The sequence below is a fragment of the Macaca mulatta genome, chromosome 1 (genome assembly GCF_049350105.2).
Source record: "Macaca mulatta isolate MMU2019108-1 chromosome 1, T2T-MMU8v2.0, whole genome shotgun sequence".
Lineage (NCBI taxonomy): Eukaryota > Metazoa > Chordata > Mammalia > Primates > Cercopithecidae > Macaca > Macaca mulatta.
Window position 1 is genome coordinate 208,101,157 of NC_133406.1, and position 19,763 is coordinate 208,120,919.

At 54.4% G+C, this 19,763-nt stretch overlaps 1 protein-coding gene across 2 annotated transcripts in view; it reads right to left on the reverse strand.

Moving 5' to 3' along the window:
- Positions 1-19,359, reverse strand: part of NHSL3 (NHS like 3) — a 36,152-nt gene extending 16,793 nt beyond the window's left edge. Inside the window, exon 1 of one of the 2 annotated variants that reach the window (XM_028836394.2) lies at positions 18,947-19,359. In XM_028836394.2, the coding sequence (XP_028692227.1) occupies positions 18,947-19,181 (235 nt within the window). In that variant the 5' untranslated portion in view covers positions 19,182-19,359. Of the gene's footprint in view, positions 1-6,463; positions 6,646-18,946 lie in introns of those variants that run through there. The other variant, XM_077964370.1, reaches the window with a different exon arrangement.
- Positions 19,360-19,763: the final 404 nt, after the last annotated feature.

The window sequence follows — 19,763 nt, forward strand, 5'->3', positions numbered from 1 at the left end:
ACACTTTCTTGGCAACATCCTCCATGGGGTGAGGCCTCAACCTGCCCCATTCCAGAGCAAGGGGCGGGGGTGGTGGCGCGCCCACAGCCAGGCAGGCCTGACTCAGGGGAGAGGAATGAGGGGGGAGGGCACAGCTGTCCAGGTGGCCTTGCTCAGGAGGCTGAACCCTCCAAAGCCAACCCAGCCCCCAACTCCCTACTCCTGTCCGAACTGTCCCTGGCCAGCCCATGAGCCAGAATCCTGGGTGTTCAGAGGCCCCTAGCCTCAACCCCTCACTGTACAGGTGGACAAATGAAGGGCCCCTGCCCCCCCGCCGTTACACATTCTAGAAGCAGAAGCAGAAACCAGAATGTTTGTAGATTTTATTCCCAAAGAGGCAAGACAAAGGAAAACGAGCATAACAAACTTTCAGGTGGAGGCACTTTATGGTTCTCAAAACACTTTCTCTTCTACTGTATCGCAGAACACCTAACAAGAAAGTTAAAAGGCAGTAGTTTCTTTTTACAAATGAGCACCAGGAGGCTCAAGGGAAAGTGACTAACTTGCTCAAGGTCATCCAACCAGGGAGTGGTTGAACCTGGGTCTCACTCCAACAACCTTAGTGATCCTAAGTCTGAGAAAGTTAATGGGTAAGGGAGGTTGAGGGGTGGGGGCACGACCTCAATCCCTGCCCAAAGAAAGTGGGGGCACTGTACCCCACCTGTGCGGGAATCCCCCTCCTTCCTTCCCTTGGTGTCCAGCCCCACCCCAGCAGGGACAGAGCTGACAGGCCGGTTCTAAGGTAAATAATGGGGGGCAGGGAGTGCCCAGAGCAGGGAGGCGAGGAGCCCATCCCACGGGGTGCCCTGGGGGAACAGGCAGTAGTGCACGGAGGAATTAGCTACAATAATATTAATAAATGTCCTAATGAGTTTCTGGGCTAGTATTTGCTCCCAGCAATGACATAATAATCCCTTTCAGCCAAGGCACAATTCTAACTTTCCATAGCCCTTTCCTTAGTTCCTTCAAGGCATGATTATCCCCATCTTATGGATGCCAGAGGCAGCCACCACAGAGTAGGGAGAAGAAAGAGCGGGAATCAGGAGGTCTGGATTCCAGGCCTTGGATGAATGAATTGGCCTCTCTGGGCCTCAGTCCCCTCATCTGTAATGTGGGACTAATACCCACCTCACAGAGTGCCTGGGAACCTTAAAGAAAGCCACACAATCTAGTGTAAACCCTGACCCCAAGGGTCAGAGACTTGCCCAAGGTCACACTGCCAGTAATGGCAAAGGCAGGATGTGAGCCCAACTCTGACTCATGTTCTTCCCATGCCACCAGCAGCCTCCTCTCCCCTCTACTCTAGCTCTCTTCAAATCTCAAGTAGGGTTAAGGGCCATTAAGATAAGGTCTGATAAGGAACACTTGACATCAGCTCCCTATCTCTCCTCAGTGATACCCCTCCATCTGGCAGCCCTAACCCCTCAGTTTGGGAGGGAAGGGAATTCCAGGCCCAGACCAGATCTCACTGCCCTGAAGTGAGGAGTCCCAGGTTGGAGCTTGCATTTCCCCTTAATTGCAACATGATCCTGAGCCAGGCACTGTGCTTTTCTGGGCCTCAGTTTCTTCATCTGAGATGTGGTGGGGGTTGGAGAGATGATCTCCAAAGAGCTCTCACCATGGATGACTCTGCCCCTAGAAGGATGGGGGGTCAGTGGTTCCCTGCTTTGAGTTGGGGCCTGGGGCAGCAAGGAGATTCTGCTTATCTCAGATCCCTCAGATCAAAGAGAGCTGGACCAGCCTCTTATCTGGAAGCCCAGGGCTCCCACAAGCAAGTCACCCAAGCAGTTGGTCACAAGTCTCCCCACAAGAAAGGGGAGGAGACATGGGGGGAATGGAGGAGGGAGCCTTCTCCAGCTGTGGAACCTACCAAAGACCCCAGACTCCAAGAAGTTAAACCTCCAGGTCTACAGGCAAGGGGAGGGATGAAAAGAGTTCCAGATGTTCTGACTCCAGCAGTCCCTTCACTCAGTCTCCCCATGTGCACGATGGGAACAATAAATCCAACCAGAAGGAGTGCCACGTGTGTAAGCTTGACCGTGCAATGCGTGGGAACAGGAAGAGGGCAGGTCTTCCTAGGCTACCAATTCACACCCACCACTATTCCCCAACCCGCCCAGAACCAAGTGCCCAGCTAGCCTTTGGAGGGGAGAGTTGGGTGGATCCCTGAATGCCAAGACCAAACACTCCTGGCAGGTTACAGTGTCTTTCCAGCAGTCAGGAGGCCTCACCTCATACACCTTCACCCTTCTCTACCTTCCAAGGGCATTTGATCCGAGGGATCAACCCTTCCTTGAGTCTTGATTTCCCCTTCCCACTTGCTCCCTCTCTAAGCGCTTGGAGGCTTTAATGCTTAGTCCTCAACCCATAACCCTCCCCACAGTGCTTCCTCCACTAGTCCTCTCTACATAGTCCAAATCCCTGGGGGCTGCAGGCTTTCTCTGCCCAGAGGACGCGCAGGCACCTCCATCATAAGATGACACCCTTCTATTCCTAAACGGATGAAGGGCACAGGCTTTGTAATGTGACAGGCTTGAGTTTGAATCCAGATTCAGCCATCTCCTTGCTGTGGCCTTGAGAAAGTGACTTCACTTCTCTGAACTCCAGCCTCCTCATCTCTAAAATGGGAGAATAGCCTGTCGCTTGTGGGACTGTTGGAGGACAAAGGACAAATGAACTAACTGATGTAAAGGGACAGCATAGGGCCTTATTTTTATCTTTGCTACCATCTCCCAGCCAAGCAGCCTCAAGCACAGCTCCCTCTGGCCCTTACTCTCAACATCTGGTTAATCCCAGGTCTTATCAATTCAGTCACTTCCTCCAAGTCTCTCTCTGTAGCTGCCACTCCTCTCCACTCCCACAGCCTGCACCCTGTCCCCAGCCCTCACCTCATCACCTCTCCCCTGGATTACTGCAACAGTCTCTCAGCCTCCACTCTCACCACCCCACCCCTCAACCTGTCCTGCCTGCACCTGCCCCCACCCTAGAGCCATCTTCCTAACACCCCATTTTTGTAGACTCCTCCCCCTTGCTCAAACACCTTCACTGGCTCCCTATGGCCTGCAGACTCCAGACCTCTCTCCCTGCCTTGTACTCTCTCCCTCCTTCTCTCACAGACTAATGAAATGATTACTTATACTGGCACTTGAGTACTTATACTCAAGCTCCAGTCCCCATCTGGGCCTGTCACAGCAGAGGCTGACGCCGAGGATGACTTAGGATCCTCAGCACAAGTAAAACCAAAGGTACTGAGGTCTACATTCCCAATGGAACCTCAAGAAAAGGACCCTCGGCTACTTTTCCCTCCCACCTCCATGTTCAGTCTCAACTCCATTTGTTTTTTGTTTTTTAAATGGAGTCGTGTTCTTGTCACTCAGGCTGGAGTGCAGTGGCACAATCTCGGCTCGCTGCAACCTTCACCTCCTGGGTTCAAGCGATTCTCCTGCCTCAGCCTCCCAAGTAGCTGAGATTACAGGTGCCTGCCACCATGCCTGGCTAGTTTTTGTATTTTTAGTAGAGACAGGGTTTCACCATATTGGCTGGGCTGGTCTCAAACTCCTGACCTCAGGTGATCCACCCACCTCAACCTCCTAAAGTGCTGGGATTACAGGTGTGAGCATCCAGCCCATTCTTTTTTTTTTTTTTTTTTTTTTGAGACAGGGTCTCACTCTGTCACCCAGACAGGAGTGCAGTGGCACGATCGGTTCACTGAAGCTTTGACCTCCCAGGCTCACATAATCCCCTCACCTCAGCCTCTCAAACTACTGGGACCAAAGGCACATGTGCCACCATGCCCAGATAATGTTTTATTTCTTGTAGAAATGGGGGGGGGGTCTCGTCATGTTGCCCCAAGCTACTCTCGAACTCCTGGGTTCAAGTGATCCTCCCACCTCAGCCTCCCAAAATGCTGGGATTACAGGCATGAGCCACCTCACCTGACCTCAACTCCATGCCTTTGCTCACAACCATACCCCACAGCTGAAACAAATCCCTGGTTATCTCATTTAACCAACAATTTAGGACTAATTTCAATCCTGTGGTTACTTCAAATACCAATTAGGACCATCTCCTCAGTTTTCTTTTCTTTTTTTTTTTTTTTTTTTTGAGACGAAGTCTCGCTCTGTCCCCCGGGCTGGAGTGCAGTGGCCAGATCTTGGCTCACTGCAAGCTCCGCGTCCCGGGTTTACGCCATTCTCCTGCCTCAGCCTCCCGAGTAGCTGGGATTACAGGCGCCCACCACCTCGCCTGGCTAGTTTTTTGTATTTTTTAGTAGAGACGGGGTTTCACCAGCTTAACCAGGATGGTCTCCATCTCCTGACCTCGTGATCCGCCCGTCTCGGCCTCCCAAAGTGCTGGGATTACAGGCTTGAGCCACCGCGCCCAGCCATCTCCTCAGTTTTCTAAAGCTGACCCCAACCCAGAAGGCTTTTGATAGATAGCCTAGAATATTTCCTAGCCCCCACACTTAATTTCTGTGTTGTCTTGACATTGCTTTCTAATTTTTTTCAGAACGCCTTAAAGCCTGAGTTGAGCCATGAGTTTCAGCAGGAGCTAGAAGCTCACAAGTGTTGCTGGAAGCCCCAGGCCACTTCCTCAAGGGCCAGTAGGCAAGAGACTATAAACACAGCCTTCTTATCTTCTCTCTCCTCCATCACAAATGGTCACAAGTCTGGGCCCACAGTTAGTTCCTAGGAAACCATCAGATCGGAGCGACCATCAGAGGACAGATGAAGAGCCCCAGTCCTGCCCCCTCAGTGCAGATTCTATGAGACAGGTAGGCAGTCAGGACTTTCTCCCTGCTGGGGCAGGGAGAGTGCTGGAAGGTCCTAGAGATTCTACCTTCTGAGAAATCCTCAAAGAGCCTAACTGAACTTAGTTAACCGTTTTCTTATTGTCATTTTGATTACATTACTACCTCAAACCACCATAGGCAAATGACCTTGGACAAGTCCCTCTTTCCTGGACCTCAGTCTCTTCATCCAGGAAATGGATAGCCAGAACGGTAAAGGTCCCAAGAAGTCACCTAGGGCCCCTGATTTCATAGACAGGGCTCCTGTAGGAGCCAGGGTGATCAAGAGAAGTGAAAGGAATCTGCTCAAGGTCACCAGGGCCTATTCCAGAGCCTCATTGAGAGGAGAGGTCTCCCACTTCCCAGCCCAGGCTCTTTCCACCACCCCCTCCATGGAGCGATGAGATCATCAAGCTCTGGTTCGGAATCTCTAGGAATGTGGGCCATCCTGGGAATACACCCCTAGATTCTCCCACCACAGCAGGGTCCCCTTCACCCCACCTCTTCTGGGATTTCCTCACTCCCCCAGACCAACAGGTATCCCTCAGGTGCCTGCCTATGTTGAAGACCCTCTATCTTGGGGAGAGGGGAATGGAACCATCACCCTGCCCTTCCCCCATCTCTGGATTCACCAGTAAGAAAACTAGGCACTCTCGATAGCCCCTCCTTCAGCACCCCTCGGGGATACCCTGAACTGCCGCACTTTGGGGAAACAGGAATCCCCATCTCCTGGGGTTGGAGGCCTTCCCCATTCCCTCCCCTCCCCCTTGGAGCCTGGAATGTGACCCGCGGAGGGATCCCGCAGCAGCCGGCAAGGGCTGCGTTCCAGCTGGGTGGCTGCATTGAAAGGGGGAGATGCGGCGGCGACCTCGGGGACCGCGGGGACGAGGGGCGGGGGAGGCGGGGAGAAATCGCGGTGGCGCGGGTGGGGGCAGGGAGGGAGCCAAGAAAACCAGTCCGACTCCCGATCGCGCCAGATGGAGGCGGTCCCGAGCCTCCAGCCCCGGGTTTCCAGCTTCTCCCTTCCACCTTTGTCTCCCCTCCCTCCTACAAACTTTCAGCCTTCAGCCTGTTGGGGGCTAAGATCTGGGGAATAAGCGTGTGTGTTCGAGTGCCTTAGGGTCTGCTGTGAGCCTGAGTGCGAGTCCGGTTGGTTGTGCAGTTACGAATCTGTGTGTACATCTGTGTGCCTAAGACGCTGGGCAACTGTACCCACATGACCGATGTGTGTGAACGACTGTGCCTATGTGTCTGGATCTGCGCGTGGGTGTAGCTCGTGTGGCTGTGTAAACCGCATGTATAGGTATACATGTACCTGTGTCTCAGGCTCTGTGCGTCCTACTGCGATGGTACGAGGGTGTGGGTGTGATGGTGTATGTGATCCTGTGTCTGCGTGTCCGTACATCTGAGTGGGTGTTGTGCGTGTGACTGTGTAAACTGCGAACATGTACGTGTGCCCGCCGGTGGGTATTACCGTGTACGTGTGTCTCCGTGTGCCTGTGAGGGGTGGGGTCTGCGCGGGGATTCCCGAACCCCCCACACTCACTCTAGGCCCCGGGAGAGGGCAGCGGCGGTGGCGACGGCCGCAGCAGGGACCCTTCTCCCTGCCTGCCCCGCCCCCACCCCGGCCCCTACCTGCCGGCCTCTTCGCCGACCGCCCGAACCGCCAGAAGCTGCGGACCCGGGGACCGCTGGGGGCCTTCCTCTTGTGGTGTGAGTTGCCCATGGCGGGCGCGGGAGCCGGCGCGGGAACCCAAGCGCGGCCCAGCCAGCCCGGCCGCCGGGCCCGCAGCCCCGGGAGGGAGGCAGCGAGACTCGCGGGCGGGCACCGCGGGCGCCCCCAGCCCCAGCGCGACCACGCCCCCGAGCTCTGCGGCCAATGGCCAGACAGGGGGCGGGACCGGAGGAGGGGCGGGGCCTGGCGCGCATCCCGTTGGCTCCGCCCTCCCGGGACCTGGGAGACCTGCTGAGCTGCCCAGCCTAGGGCGCACAAGGGAAAGCCGGGCCAGTCCAGGTGGGGCAGGTGGGTTGCCCGCTCTCTCAGCCCAAAGGCTACCGCTCTGAGGAGAGCAATGGAGCTGGGAGAACGCCGATCCGGAGCCCTGCTGCAGTTAGAATCCACGAGCCACCTCCCCATGAGTGTCACGTGCCTGTGTGTACAAATGTATCAAGCTGACTGTATTTCTGTAGTTACAGTGTTCAAAATAGTAGCACCCTTTTACTTAGTGTTTACTATGTGCCAGGCTCTGTGCTAACCGCTTTCGTGCATTACTTCATTTTATCCACAAGACAACTGTGTAAGGTAGGTCTTTTTTTTTTTTAGACCAAGTCTCACTCTCGCCCAGGCTGGAATGCAGTGGCACGATCTCGGCTCACTGCAACCTCCGCCTGCCGGGTTCAAGCGATTCTCCTGCCTCAGCCTCCCAAGTAGCTGGGACTACAGGCGCGCGCCACCACGCCCAGCTAATTTTTGTAATTTTAGTAGAGATGGGGTTTCACCATGTTGGTCAGGCTGGTCTCGAACTCCTGACCTCAGGTGATCCGCCTGCTTCGGCCTCCCAAAGTGCTGGGATTACAGGTGTGAGCACCCCACCCGGCCTGTTAAATATTTTTTTAACCAGCCTGGCCAACACGGTGAAACCCCATCTCTACTAAAAATACAAAAATTAGCCAGGCATGGTGGCGCACACCTGTAATCCCACCTACTCAGAAGGCTGAGGCAGGAGAATCGCTTCAACCCAGGAGGTGGAGGTTGCAGTGAGCCAAGATCACACCACTGCACTCCAGCCTGGGAGATAGAGCAAGACTCTGTCTCAAAATATGTGTGTGTGTGTGGGGGGGGTGTTTTTCTTTAAAAAGGCCAGGTGTTGTGGCTCACACCTGTAATCCCAGCACTTTGGGAGGCCAAGGCAGGCAGATCACTTCAGGTCAGGAGTTTGAGACTAGCCTGGCCAACATGGTGAAACTTCATCTCTGCTAAAAACACAAAAAATTAGCCAGGCATGGTGGCTCATGCTTGTAATCCCAGCTACTTGGGAGGCTGAGGTGGAAGGATTGCTTGAACCTGGGAGGCAGAGGTTTCGGTGAGCCAAGATTGCGCCACTGCACTCCAGCCTGGGCGACAGAGTGAAAAATTAAAAACAGAGAGATGAAAAGCCTTCTTTCATCTGGGGCCTGGAGCCCAGGCCCGGGGCCCCACCTCTGTGTCCTCATCACAGGTGTCCTTGTGCTGAGGGACCTGCCCAGGGCCCCACTGCCTGGGCTATGACTCTTCTTTACCATAACTTCTGCCCTGTCTCTCCAACTAGAGGCAGCATGGTACAGCAGAGAGAGCACTGGGCTGGAAGTCTAGAGCCCTCCATTGTAGGCCCCACATGGCTTATCCTTCCTGCCACTGGAACAAGCCCCTCCACTACACTGTGCTGCCTCTTATGGCTCCAGCACACCCTCTTCCCTCCCTGCAAAATGGGAGAGTCAAAGCTAAACCCAACTCTCTCTGAGGCCCTTTTCTTGCTAGAGTCTCAGGTTGATAACAGTGCAGTCCTTGAAAGGCTGGCAAGTTATTCACCCATAGAAAATATTCATTGAGCATACAATGTGTACCAAGCTGTGTGTACTCTGCACAGAGAAAACGGTTCTAGTGTCAAAGCTATCTGCTAGCCAATTCCCTGAATTTATATAGATAGGGAAACTGGAGCCCATAAAAAGGACGGTTAGTACGGGGGCACAGAGGGAATACCCCAGGGTAAAGTCTAAATTTCTTGGCATGAATTAAGTGAGGACAGGTATGTGAAGAGGCTCAAAGGATGTCTGAAGTGTGGCAGGTACCTTGGCCTTCACAGGAAGCCTGGGAGGAGCTGCCCCCACTACCAGTTCAGCCTCATCTCGGACCTCATCTCTGAGATGAGAATCTCCTCCTTCTCAGAGCTACCACCACACAAAACTGCTTGTCACCCTCCAGCACACAACTCCAGGCCTTCACATCTGCCATCCCCTCTTCCTGAAAGGTGCCTTTTCCTTCTCAATGCCCTGCTCTACATGCTGCTCCTCCATGAAGTCTTCCTTGTACCCCTTCTTCCCCCAGCTCAGTGCTTCCTTACTGAAGGCCCCACAGACATTAGTGCTGCCTTCTGATACAGTACTGATCACACCCTAGGGCTCCCCTGCACCCCATGTTCACCATCCGGCACTTGCCTTCAGACAAGAGTTTCAGTATCTGCCTTTCCAACCAGAACAGTTTCCTCAAGAGCAGGGATTGTCTGACTCCTCTTAGTAACCCCAGGCTCAGCACATAGTAGGTGCACCTATGTGTTTAATAGAAACTGGTGGAGGTGGAGATGGTGGGGCTTGTAGATTAGCTGTAGTAGCAACGGTGACGCTTGCATACTGACGGAGGTAGTGATGATAGCGCATAAGTACTTTCACTGCAGTCAGTGCTAGCTCCAGGATCCTGTGGGAGGAGTACTGCCCACTGCCAAGAACACAGGAGAGGCTAGGCTAGGACTGGTGGGAAGAAGTAGGTGGTATGGAAGACATATGGACCAGAACTCCAGGAACCACAAGAATGAGCTGGAATGCCTCGTGACCCTCTTAGAAAATGGTGGGGAAGGCTGGGCACAGTGGCTCACACCTGTAATCCCAGCACTTTGGGAGGCAGAGGCGGGCGGATCACCTGAGGTCGGGAGTTCAAGATCAGCCTGACCAACATGGTGAAACCCCATCTCTACTAAAAATACAAAATTAGCCGGGCATGGTGGCGGTGCCTGTTGTCCTGGCTACTTGGGAGGCTGATGCAGGAGAATTGCTTGAACCTGGGAGTCGCAAGTTGCAGTGAGCCGATATCACACTACTGCACTCCAGGATGGGTGACACAGCGAGAGTGTCTCAAAAAAATAAATAAATAAAAGGGGCCGGGCGCAGTGGCTCATGCCTATAATCCCAGCACTTTGGAAGGCTGAGACGGGCAGATCACAAGGTCAGCAGTTTAAGACCAGCCTGGCCAACATGGTGAAACCCCATCTCTACTAAAAATACAAAAATTAAGCCGGGCGCGGTGGCTCACGCCTGTAATCCCAGCACTTTGGGAGGCCGAGGTGGGCAGATCACGAGGTCAGGAGATCGAGATCATCTTGACTAACACAGTGACACCCCGGGTCTCTACTAAAAACACAAAAAATTAGCCGGCCGTGGTGGCAGGCACCTGTGGTCCAAGCTACTCGGGAGGCTGAGGCAGGAGAATGGCATGCACCCGGGAGACAGAGCTTGCAGTAAGCCGAGATCGCACCACTGCACTCCAGCCTGGGCGACAGAGCGAGACTCTGTCTCAAAAAAAAAAAAAAAAGAAAAAAATACAAAAATTAGCTGGGCATGGTGGCAGGTGCCCGTAATCCCAGCTACTCGGGAGGCTCAGGCAGGAGAATCGCTTGAACCCAGGAGGTGGAGGTTGCAGTGAGCAGAGATTGCACCACTGCACTCCAGCCTGGGAAACAAGAGCGAAACTCCGTCTCAAAAAATAAAAAAGAAAATGCTGGGGAAGACCTCACTTGGCTAGACTTGGAGGACGGGGTGTCCTAAGCAGACAGGAGGCCTCACTTAGTATTCTCCCCACCAGGAGCCTCCTGGGAATCACGCACTTTGCTGCAAGATTCAGGGTTTAAATCCTTTGTGGGCTGAGCTGTCTCTATCGCCCCTTCCATGCCAAGCACAGAGTTGGGCACCCTGTGAGTGGGCTGACAGTCCTTTAATGAATCAGCCCCTCAGGACAGTAGAATACAAGGGCATAGAGTACAGTGGGGTATAACTAACGATGGGGGAGGCGGACAGAGATTTCACTCCTCCTGCCCGAGGAAGCTGCAGGAACTTGGCTGACTTCCCCAAGTCTGCCAACGGGCTGGAGGTGGCCTTGGGGTCTGCACAAGGAAGGTGTGTGTCCCTGTTCCTCTAACCCCGCCATGTTCACTGTGGCCCAAATAACATACAATGCTCCCTCTTATTCGTTTTCTTTAACATGTGACAGGCCATGAGCAGCTGAAACAGCTTTGAGGGTCTGGAGAGAGAGAGATTTCCAAGGAGCAGGTGCTGAGGGGAGGCTCTCACTCTGCCCTCTGCTGACAAGAGAATGCAGATTTCTGGGGTCACAGGGCTTGGCCACCACAGTTCAACCCTGGCTAGGAGCCATGCTTCAGGGACTGCAGGGAGGGTACAGTGTGGAGAGAGCACACTGACTGAGAGCCCCTTTCAGGCCCAAGGGGAATTTCCAAGAGAAGGGTGAGGGTGAGACAGCTGGAAGGAGCCCCTGAAGATGTTGAGGGGAGGGCAGGGGAGACTCCCTTGGCCTTGCTTCCTTCTCAGCTCTTCCCACCCCTGGCAGAGGCACCTCTCTGGGACGGGATTTTCCATTTGAAGTCTGAACAAAGGAGTGAGGAAGCTGAAGGCCTGACAGTGTGGGCTTTTCTTCTGCCTCTGACACTAGATGGCCATGTGAACTTGAGCAAGTCACTTCCTCCTCTGGGCCTCAGCTGCCCCATCTGTATGTACCATGAGGGCTCCCTATGACATCTCGGGCCATGAGCTCTGAGAGTCTAGGATCCAGAGATGCCCATCTCTGGGGGCCCATACTGGAGCATTACCTATCACCCAAGGCCACTTAGCCAGGCCTTGTGCTGGCCAGGGTGTCTGTCAACCCAGTCTTTGCCCTTTGGGTATTCAAAATAGTGAGGTACAGCAATCCCTGGATCCCATGGAACCCCAGATAGCCAGCTGGTCCCAAGCCCCTAGCATGTGCCTTGCCTGACGCCAGTGCCACAAACCCTTCAATCCCACCTTCCTTTCATCCTTCCATTTTAGCTCAAGTGCCACCTCCCTGGGGAAGCCATCATTGACCTCCCTTAGAGATTGCTGTGCTTCCTCTTATCACACTTTTTAACCCTTAATTACTTGTTCGGCATATTTTTCCCCCTACACACACACTCGTTGTGAGGTTCATGAGGCCCAGGACTTTGTCTCTTATTCATCCCTAGGGCAGTGCCTGGTATATAACACTTAGGAAATATTTGTGAAATAAGTGAGTGAGGCTCCCTCTCCCGTCTGGACTCTAAGAAAACAATGTCTATCCTCTCACAGGGGTCCGAGGGAGACACAGCAGCCACCCTGTCACACTCTTTATTTTTCACATTTCTGGGAAGCCAAAATGTCACATTCTTGAGAAACCCCAAACTCCTCTGGGGAAACCACTCCCCTATTGGAGGTATCCCATAGCAGAGGGAACTCAGCCCCTATTACATTGGTCCAGGCCCCAGGTAAGGACACTGAGGTGCCCTTTACCCAAGAAGAAAGTGGCTGGAAAAGCATATATTGCCCAACCCCAACTCTCCTAAGCACCTTGCTCTAGGGTCTGGGGACAATAACTTCCCCTGGGAGTATTGCAGAGATGACACTGACACCAGGCCCTGAGGGCTGAATAGGAGTTCACTGGATAGCAAAGTGAAGGGGAGCATATCCCAGGCAGGAGAAGCAGCACGGGCACTGACACAGAAGGGGAAAACACATGGAGTGTTGACTGACGGGCAAACAGACACCAGCCTGACCTCAGAAGGGCAAGGTGCCCACGACCCCAGAGACCTGACTCTCACTTTGCTTTGGAACTATCTAGGCCCCTTCCTCAGCAGACAGAAATGACATTGTTCATAATGGACTCTTCTTACCCACCTTCTTTTTGAGTTTTGAATGAAACTGTCACCCAGTTGAACTCCTGTTGCCCAGGCTGGAGTACAGTGGCGTGATCTCAGCTCACTGGAGCCTCTGCCTCTTGGGTTCAAGTGATTCTCCTGTCTCAGCCTCCCAAAGGCGCCTGCCACTACGCCCAGCTAATTTTTGTTTTTTGTTTTGAGATGGAGCTTTTTGCTCTTGTTGCCCAGGCTGAAGTGCAATGGCATGATCACAGCTCACTGCAACCTCCGCCTCCTGGGTTCAAGCTATTCTCCTGCCTCAGCCTCCCGAGTAGCTGGGAATACAGGTGCGTGTCACTATACCCAGCTAATTTTTGCATTTTTAGTACAGATGGGGTTTTGCCATGTTGGCCAGGCTAGTCTCGAACTCCTGACATTAGGTGATCCCTGCCCGCCTCGGCCCCCCAAAGCACTGGGATTACAGGTGTGAGCCACTGTGCCCGGCCATAATTTTTGTATTTTTAGTAGAGACGGGGTTTCCCCATGTTGGCTAGGCTGTTTTTGAACTCCTGACCTCAAGTGATCCACCCGCCTCAGCCTCCCAAAGTGCTGGGATTACAGGTGTGAGCCATTGCACCGGCCACCTTACCCACCTTCCTATTACATCCAGGCCACTGGGTCTCAGTGTCTTATCTGGCTGGCTGGAGGTCAGCTCTCCTTTCCTGGACACAGGGACACAGCTCCCATCCCCATGCCTAGCCCCCAGCCCCTACAGGCTTACTCCCTCAGCCCATTCTCAAACCCACAGAATCCTAGAACTAGCAAGAGTCTCAGAGGCCATTAAACCCCAACTTTGTCAGCCAGATGCGGTAGCTCACGCCTGCAATCCCAGCACTTTGGGAGGCCAAGGCGGGCGGATCACAAGGTCAGGAGTTCGAGACCAGCCTGGCCAATATGGTGAAACCCTGTCTCTACTAAAAATACAAAAATTAGCCAGGCATGGTGGCACGCGCCTGTGGTCCCAGGCTGAAGCAGAAGAATCACTTGAACCTGGGAGGCAGAGGTTGCAATGAGCCGCGATCTTGCCACTGCACTCCAGCCTGGGCAACAGAGCGAGACTCCGTCTCACAAAAACAAATGAACAAACAAATAAACAAAAAACTATCTTTGTTAAGACAGGGCATGTCTGGTCCAAAGAGGGGCAGGACTTACCCAAGGTCATACAACAGAGCAGAACTCAAACTGAGGGTTCTCTCCACAACTCCACGCCATGAAAGGACCGTCCTCCCTGAGTGGCCAGAGGGAACTTGGAGAGGCCACAGTGAACTGACTGGAGTTAACATAGGGCTAAGTCAGCTAGGTCTGGCAGGGTGGCTCTCAAATTCTCAGTATCAGAGCCATGCCCACTCCCACCCCTCAGCCGCTGCCCACTGCACAAGAGAAACCCTCAAGAGGACTATATACCCCTTTCCCCAAAACTGGTTTTGTCTAAGACTCTAGAGAGGTCACCCCCCCTCCAGAGTCAGAAACACAGCCATCATCGTATAATTTTCTTTGTAGAGCGTGGCCTCTGGAGGCAGACTGAGTGGCTCCGTCATTGTAACACTGTGAACCTCACTTCCACATAGATGGGGACCTTGCCCGTCTGGTCCTCCGGCATTCGCATCACCTTGAACAGTGCCTGACACTACAGAGTAAAGAATATGTCTTCGGCCGGGCGCGGTGGCTCAAGCCTGTAATCCTAGCACTTTGGGAGGCTGAGACGGGCGGATCACAAGGTCAGGAGATCGAGACCATCCTGGCTAACACGGTGAAACCCCGTCTCTACTAAAAAATACAAAAAGCTAGCCGGGCGAGGTGGCGGGCGCCTGTAGTCCCAGCTACTCGGGAGGCTGAGGCAGGAGAATGGCGTGAACCCGGGAGGCGGAGCTTGCAGTGAGCTGAGATCCGGCCACTGCACTCCAGCCCGGGTGACAGAGCAAGACTCCGTCTCAAAAAAAAAAAAAAAAAAAAAAAAAGAATATGTCTTCTTCAAATAAATGAAGCTGAGTGACCTTGGGCTACTTATTCTCACCCCTTTTTTCTCACCTACAAATGGTAATAACTGTCCACCTCCCAGGTTGCTGTAAGGACATAGGAAGACTTTGATGAAAATGCCTGTCTAGGGTATATATAGCACATAGCAGCCTTCCTGTTACTTCTCTTCCCATTCAGATTAGCCAGGACCCTGCCCTCCTTCCATAGGCTGCTTGCCTCCTCCAGAAAGCCTCCCCTGATTATCTGCTGGGCTCCAGTCCTGGCATCTGTCCCAGAAACACTTCCTACCCACACACTTGTCTAGAGTCCAGGTGATATTTCTGGAAGATATGGATTCCTGTTTGTTTTTGTTTTTTTTTTTGAACTTTTTCTTATGTCTGAGTCCTCCCGTGGGACAAGGGTGAGACTCTACCCTCTATGAATCCCCCTCAATCATCATCATCATCACGGGCTGTTTTCCAAACATGGATCACGGTGAACTTAACTAATGCCCAAGTCCTCAGCAGCATAACAACGGCAGAAACCTGCTGCCAGCTGCACCATGCTCCACAGTTCACAACGCAGTTGCATGTCTGTTAGGTTATTTGATCCTGGAAAGGCCCCTATAAAGCCAAGATTTATTATCCCTATTTTACAGATAAGGAAACTGAGGCTTGGAGGGGAGAATAACCTGCCAGCATCTTGTAGCTTGAGAGGGGCAGACCAGGGCAGCAGAGTTGTCCTTTTTTTTTTTTTTTTTTTTTTGAGACCTAGTCTCACTCTGTTGCCTGGCCGGAGTGCAGTGGTGCAATCTCACCTCACTGCAACCTCCGCCTCCCGGGTTCAGGCGATTCTCCTGCCTCAGCCTCCTGAGTAGCTGAGATTACAGGCACACGCCACTACGCCTGGCTAATTTTTGTATTTTTAGTAAAGACAAGGTTTCGGCTGAGCGCGGTGGCTCAAGTCTGTAATCCCAGCACTTTGGGAGGCCGAGATGGGCGGATCACGAGGTCAGGAGATCGAGAGACGATCCCGGCTAACACGGTGAAACCCCGTCTCTACTAAAAAATACAAAAAAATAGCCGGGCGAGGTGGCGGGCGCCTGTAGTCCCAGCTACTCGGGAGGCTGAGGCAGGAGAATGGCGTAAACCCGGGAGGCGGAGCTTGCAGTGAGCTGAGATCCGGCCACTGCACTCCAGCCTGGGTGACAGAGCAAGACTCCGTCTCAAAAAAAAAAAAAAAAAAAAAAGACAAGGTTTCACCATGTTGGTCAGGCTGGTCTCGAGCTCCCGACCTCGTGATCCACCCACCTTGAACTCCCAAACTGCTGAGATTACAGGCGAGAGCCACTGCGCCCAGCCAAGCAAAGTTGTTCTTAGGCCCAGAGCCCATTCCTTCCAGACTGGGTCCTTAGAGCTCAGGTGACTAAACTTATAACATAGTCATAGCAACCCCTTGCATTTCTATGGTGACTTCTCTTTAACATAATTTTCTTTCTTTTTTTTTGGAGTCTCGCTCTGTTGCCCAGGCTGGAGTGCAGTGGTGCAATCTTGGCTCACTGCAACCTCCGCCTCCCAGGTTCAAGCAATTCTTCTGCCTCAGCCTTCCGGGTAGCTGGGAGTACAGGTGCACGCTGCCACGCCCGGCTAATTTTTTGTATTTTAGTACAGATGGGGTTTCACCGTGTTGCCCAGGCTGGTCTCAAACTCCTGAGCTCAGGCAATCTGCCCGCCTTGGTCTCCCAAAATACTAGGATTAGAGGCGTGAGCCACCACACCCAGGCTTTAATATAATTTTAATATGCTCTCTTGTGAGAATCTGGGTGAGACAGAAAGGTCACAGCCCCATCAAGGCAATGCCCAGCCAGAGGATTCCCCCTTTCTTCCCCACAAGACAGTGGTGGAGTCAGGGAGCCCACAGAGAAGTTGCTCATCCTACATCATGGGGCTTGATAGTAGCTGAGCCAGGATTTAAACTCTCATCGGCCTGACTCTGATACTCTCCCCACTCTATCAAGTTCCCTCACTTCTCTCTGGGCCATTTCCCATCTGTAAAGTGAGTTGAAGGAGAAGATCTTCCAGTCTTACCTGCTGTTCTATGTCCTTGGGAGAGTCATGAAAACAGTCCCCATTTTTGAGGCAGATGATTTGAGTTTAAATCCCAGTTTGGTCAAATCAGTCACTCACTGTCCCTGAGCCTCAATTTTTTCATCGGCAAGTGAGATCTTGACATATTCAGACTAATCAATAAATGTCAGACTTCCTCTCTTCTTCTAAGTCTGTGCAGGGTAGTGAGGTCAGCAAGGGAATCATGGAAGACTGGTAAAACTCCATGACAAGCTCAGTTTTTCCATCTTATAGTAGGAGAGTCAGATTAGAGGAATCAAGACCTGCCTCTTGTAGGTCTTTGAGCCAGAGATTAGAATGGAGGAAATAATGCCTTCCCCAGCAAAATCCCTGACCTCCTAGGAATCTCCTGTGTATCCCTCCTCCCCACCTCTCCCAATCTCCATTCTGAACATTTTCCGTGAAAGAGTTAAGCCTTCTGCAGGCTTCCCCTTCCTGGCCAGCGTTGCCAGTGGAGATTAGAGGGATCAGATTTATTTCTCTTAATAAACAGAAAAGAAGTTGGGCCAGGCAGGTGACAAGGAAACAATTGCAATAATAGGAGGCTGGAGTAAAAGGGAACAGGACTTCCTCCAGTCATACCCGGGGCCACCTCCAGACCTGGGGAAACAACAGCCAGGGGCAAGGAGGTGTTGCCCATGCACGTGGGCTCAAATCAGGCCAACATGCTGCCCAGAAAGCCCAGAGCTACCTGATACTAAACACAAGGCGAGAGGGAGGTCTGGCCACTGACCCAATGACCCCAAACCCAGGTTGTTGGAGCAGTGACCTACAGGCTCAGCTTTTCCAGCCCCCTGCCTCCCAGGCTGGTCTCCCAGAGGAAAAAGGTCCACTGCCCTGGAGTATACACTGCTAGTCCACTAGGCTTCTGCCTGCCAATTCTGACAGTCTGACCACAATCCATCCTGCTGCAATGCCCTCTTGAATGAGATGGGGATGACTTCAGACTGAATCCCAGTGGGGCAGCCCTGGGACAGACTCCATGTCCTGTTGGGACTGCAGAGCCTTTGGAAACATCTCTCACCCAAATCCAATCCTCCCTCAGGGTTTGGCCCAGTCACCCCAGCCTCAGCACCCTCACTTCTATTTGTGGCTGTGCCGCAGGGAAGCGGGGCCCTTATCCAAAAGGAAGATCAGGCCGGATACAATCACACAAGAGGCTTTCCACCCTCTTCCTGACCCCTAAAGTGTTCCTTCTAACTCTCCCAGAAGAGGTGGTTAAAGGACACTGGGAGGATAAACACAGGCAGAATGGGATGGGCCCGCACACCCGGCCATTTCCTCACCTCCAGCACTGCAGCAGCAGTCTAGGAAAGGTGGACTTCCCAGGACGGCAAACCCCAAGGGAGCTCCACCCGCTTGCAAAGACTCAAGCCCTCCCCACCAAAAGGAAGATAGAAACAGGGAAATGAGGGAAGGCCCAAGAAAGGAGCGGAAAGTGACCCCAGCAGGGATGGGCCAGGTTGGCTTCCCCGCCTTTCAGGCTGCCCATTAAGGCCAGAGGAGGAGCCCAGGGGCTCAAATTCAGAAAGACTGAGAACTAGCTGTTGAATTTTAAGTACCCACCCCAGCCCAGGTACAGCCTCTCCATTGAGCTTGGGCCTCAGTTTCCCCCATCTGTAAGCACACTTCTGACACTGGCATGTTTCTCCAGGGCTGGAAGAAGGAGTGATGGTGAGGGGCGGGTTGGTTCACCTTGAGAGCTCACTACCCCAGGAGTTGATGTTTGTGGCCTGGCCCAGGTGAGCGTGAGGAAACTGGCCTAGGTGGGAAAAGCCAGCACTGTTAAGAAGCTAAGGCAGGGCACACTGCGCTCCATGCGGGGTCCTTTGTGGGGCTGGAAATCCAGATCCAGCTGGAGCTGAAACTCTTTGTGAGTGCGGTTGACCTTCCAGACCCAGAGGGTCCCCACCAGAGACCCAAGGCCACCTGTCTCTCCCATTGGCCACAGGCCAGCGTTGAGTCTCTGACCCCCTGACTCAGCAGAGGGCAGAACCTGGGTGAGCCTGGGGGAGGGGGAATCGCCTCACCGCCCTGGAGTCGGGCTGCCAGCACTTCCTGCTCTGCCAGGGGATCCCTGGCCCGGCCGGGGGTCCCTTCCCCTCAGAGCAAGGCAAGACTGGGTCTGGAAAGTGCGGAAGGCAGCGCAGGGTGGAGGTGCTCGGACTCAGCCCTGGCCTCTTAGCTCCCCAGCACCAGTTCCTGGGGGTCACCCCCCTCCAACACGCCGCGCGCGGACCCCCGGCAGAGCCCCCGCGGCCGCACCCTCGGCGCCCCCCCGCGCTCAGCCCAGGTGCCGACCGCCTTACCTCGGCCTTTGCCCTTGGCCCTCTTGGCCTTGTCCTCCGCCTTCTTGGCCCGGGGGGCGGCCGGTTCGGCGCCCTCGGCCCCCGCCGCCTTCTTCTTGCGCCGCTTGCCCCGCAGCCAGCTGAAGGCGCGGCGGAGGCCGGACGCGCCGGAGCGGGACTTCTTCCTGCGCGGGGGGCCGCCCGGGTTCCCCGGCTCCTCGGCCGCAGGTGCGGCGGGGGGCGCGCGGGCCGCCATGGCAGGCGGGGGCGGAGCGGGCGGCGGGTCAGGCCCCCTGCGGCGCGGCGCCCATGGCGGGGGCGGCCGCCGGGGATGCGCGCCTGGAGAAAAGTTTGGGCGGCGGAGGCCGAGCGGGCGCCGAGAGCGGGCGGCGGGAGCGGCGCGGGAGGGGCCGGCCGGGCGGCGGGCGGGGCGCAGGCCGGCGGGGAGGGAAGAAGCGGGGCGGGAGCGGCCGCGGGGCGGGAGCGGCGCTGCCTGCGGCCCCTCCCCGCCTCCCCCTGGCCCGGCGGAGGGCGAGGTCTGGTCCCGCGAGGAGAGGGTCCCGGGAGCCCGGGGTCGTGCCCCCCACCGGGGCCCGAGAGGGCGGGTCGTGGGGCTGCCCGGGAGGGGGCGGCACTGAGGTTCAGTCCCGCAGGGGGCACCGCGGGAGGTCCGTTCGGAAGAGGGTGGTATGGGGTGGGGACGGGAAGGGGAAGGGCGCAGAAAAGGGGGAGCGAGAGGCTGGGGTTGGACCCCAGGAGCCTTGGTATCCCAAGTTTGGACTGGGAACAGACAGGGGATTCTGGAATATTTTTTCCTGGAATAAGGGAATTTGGAGAA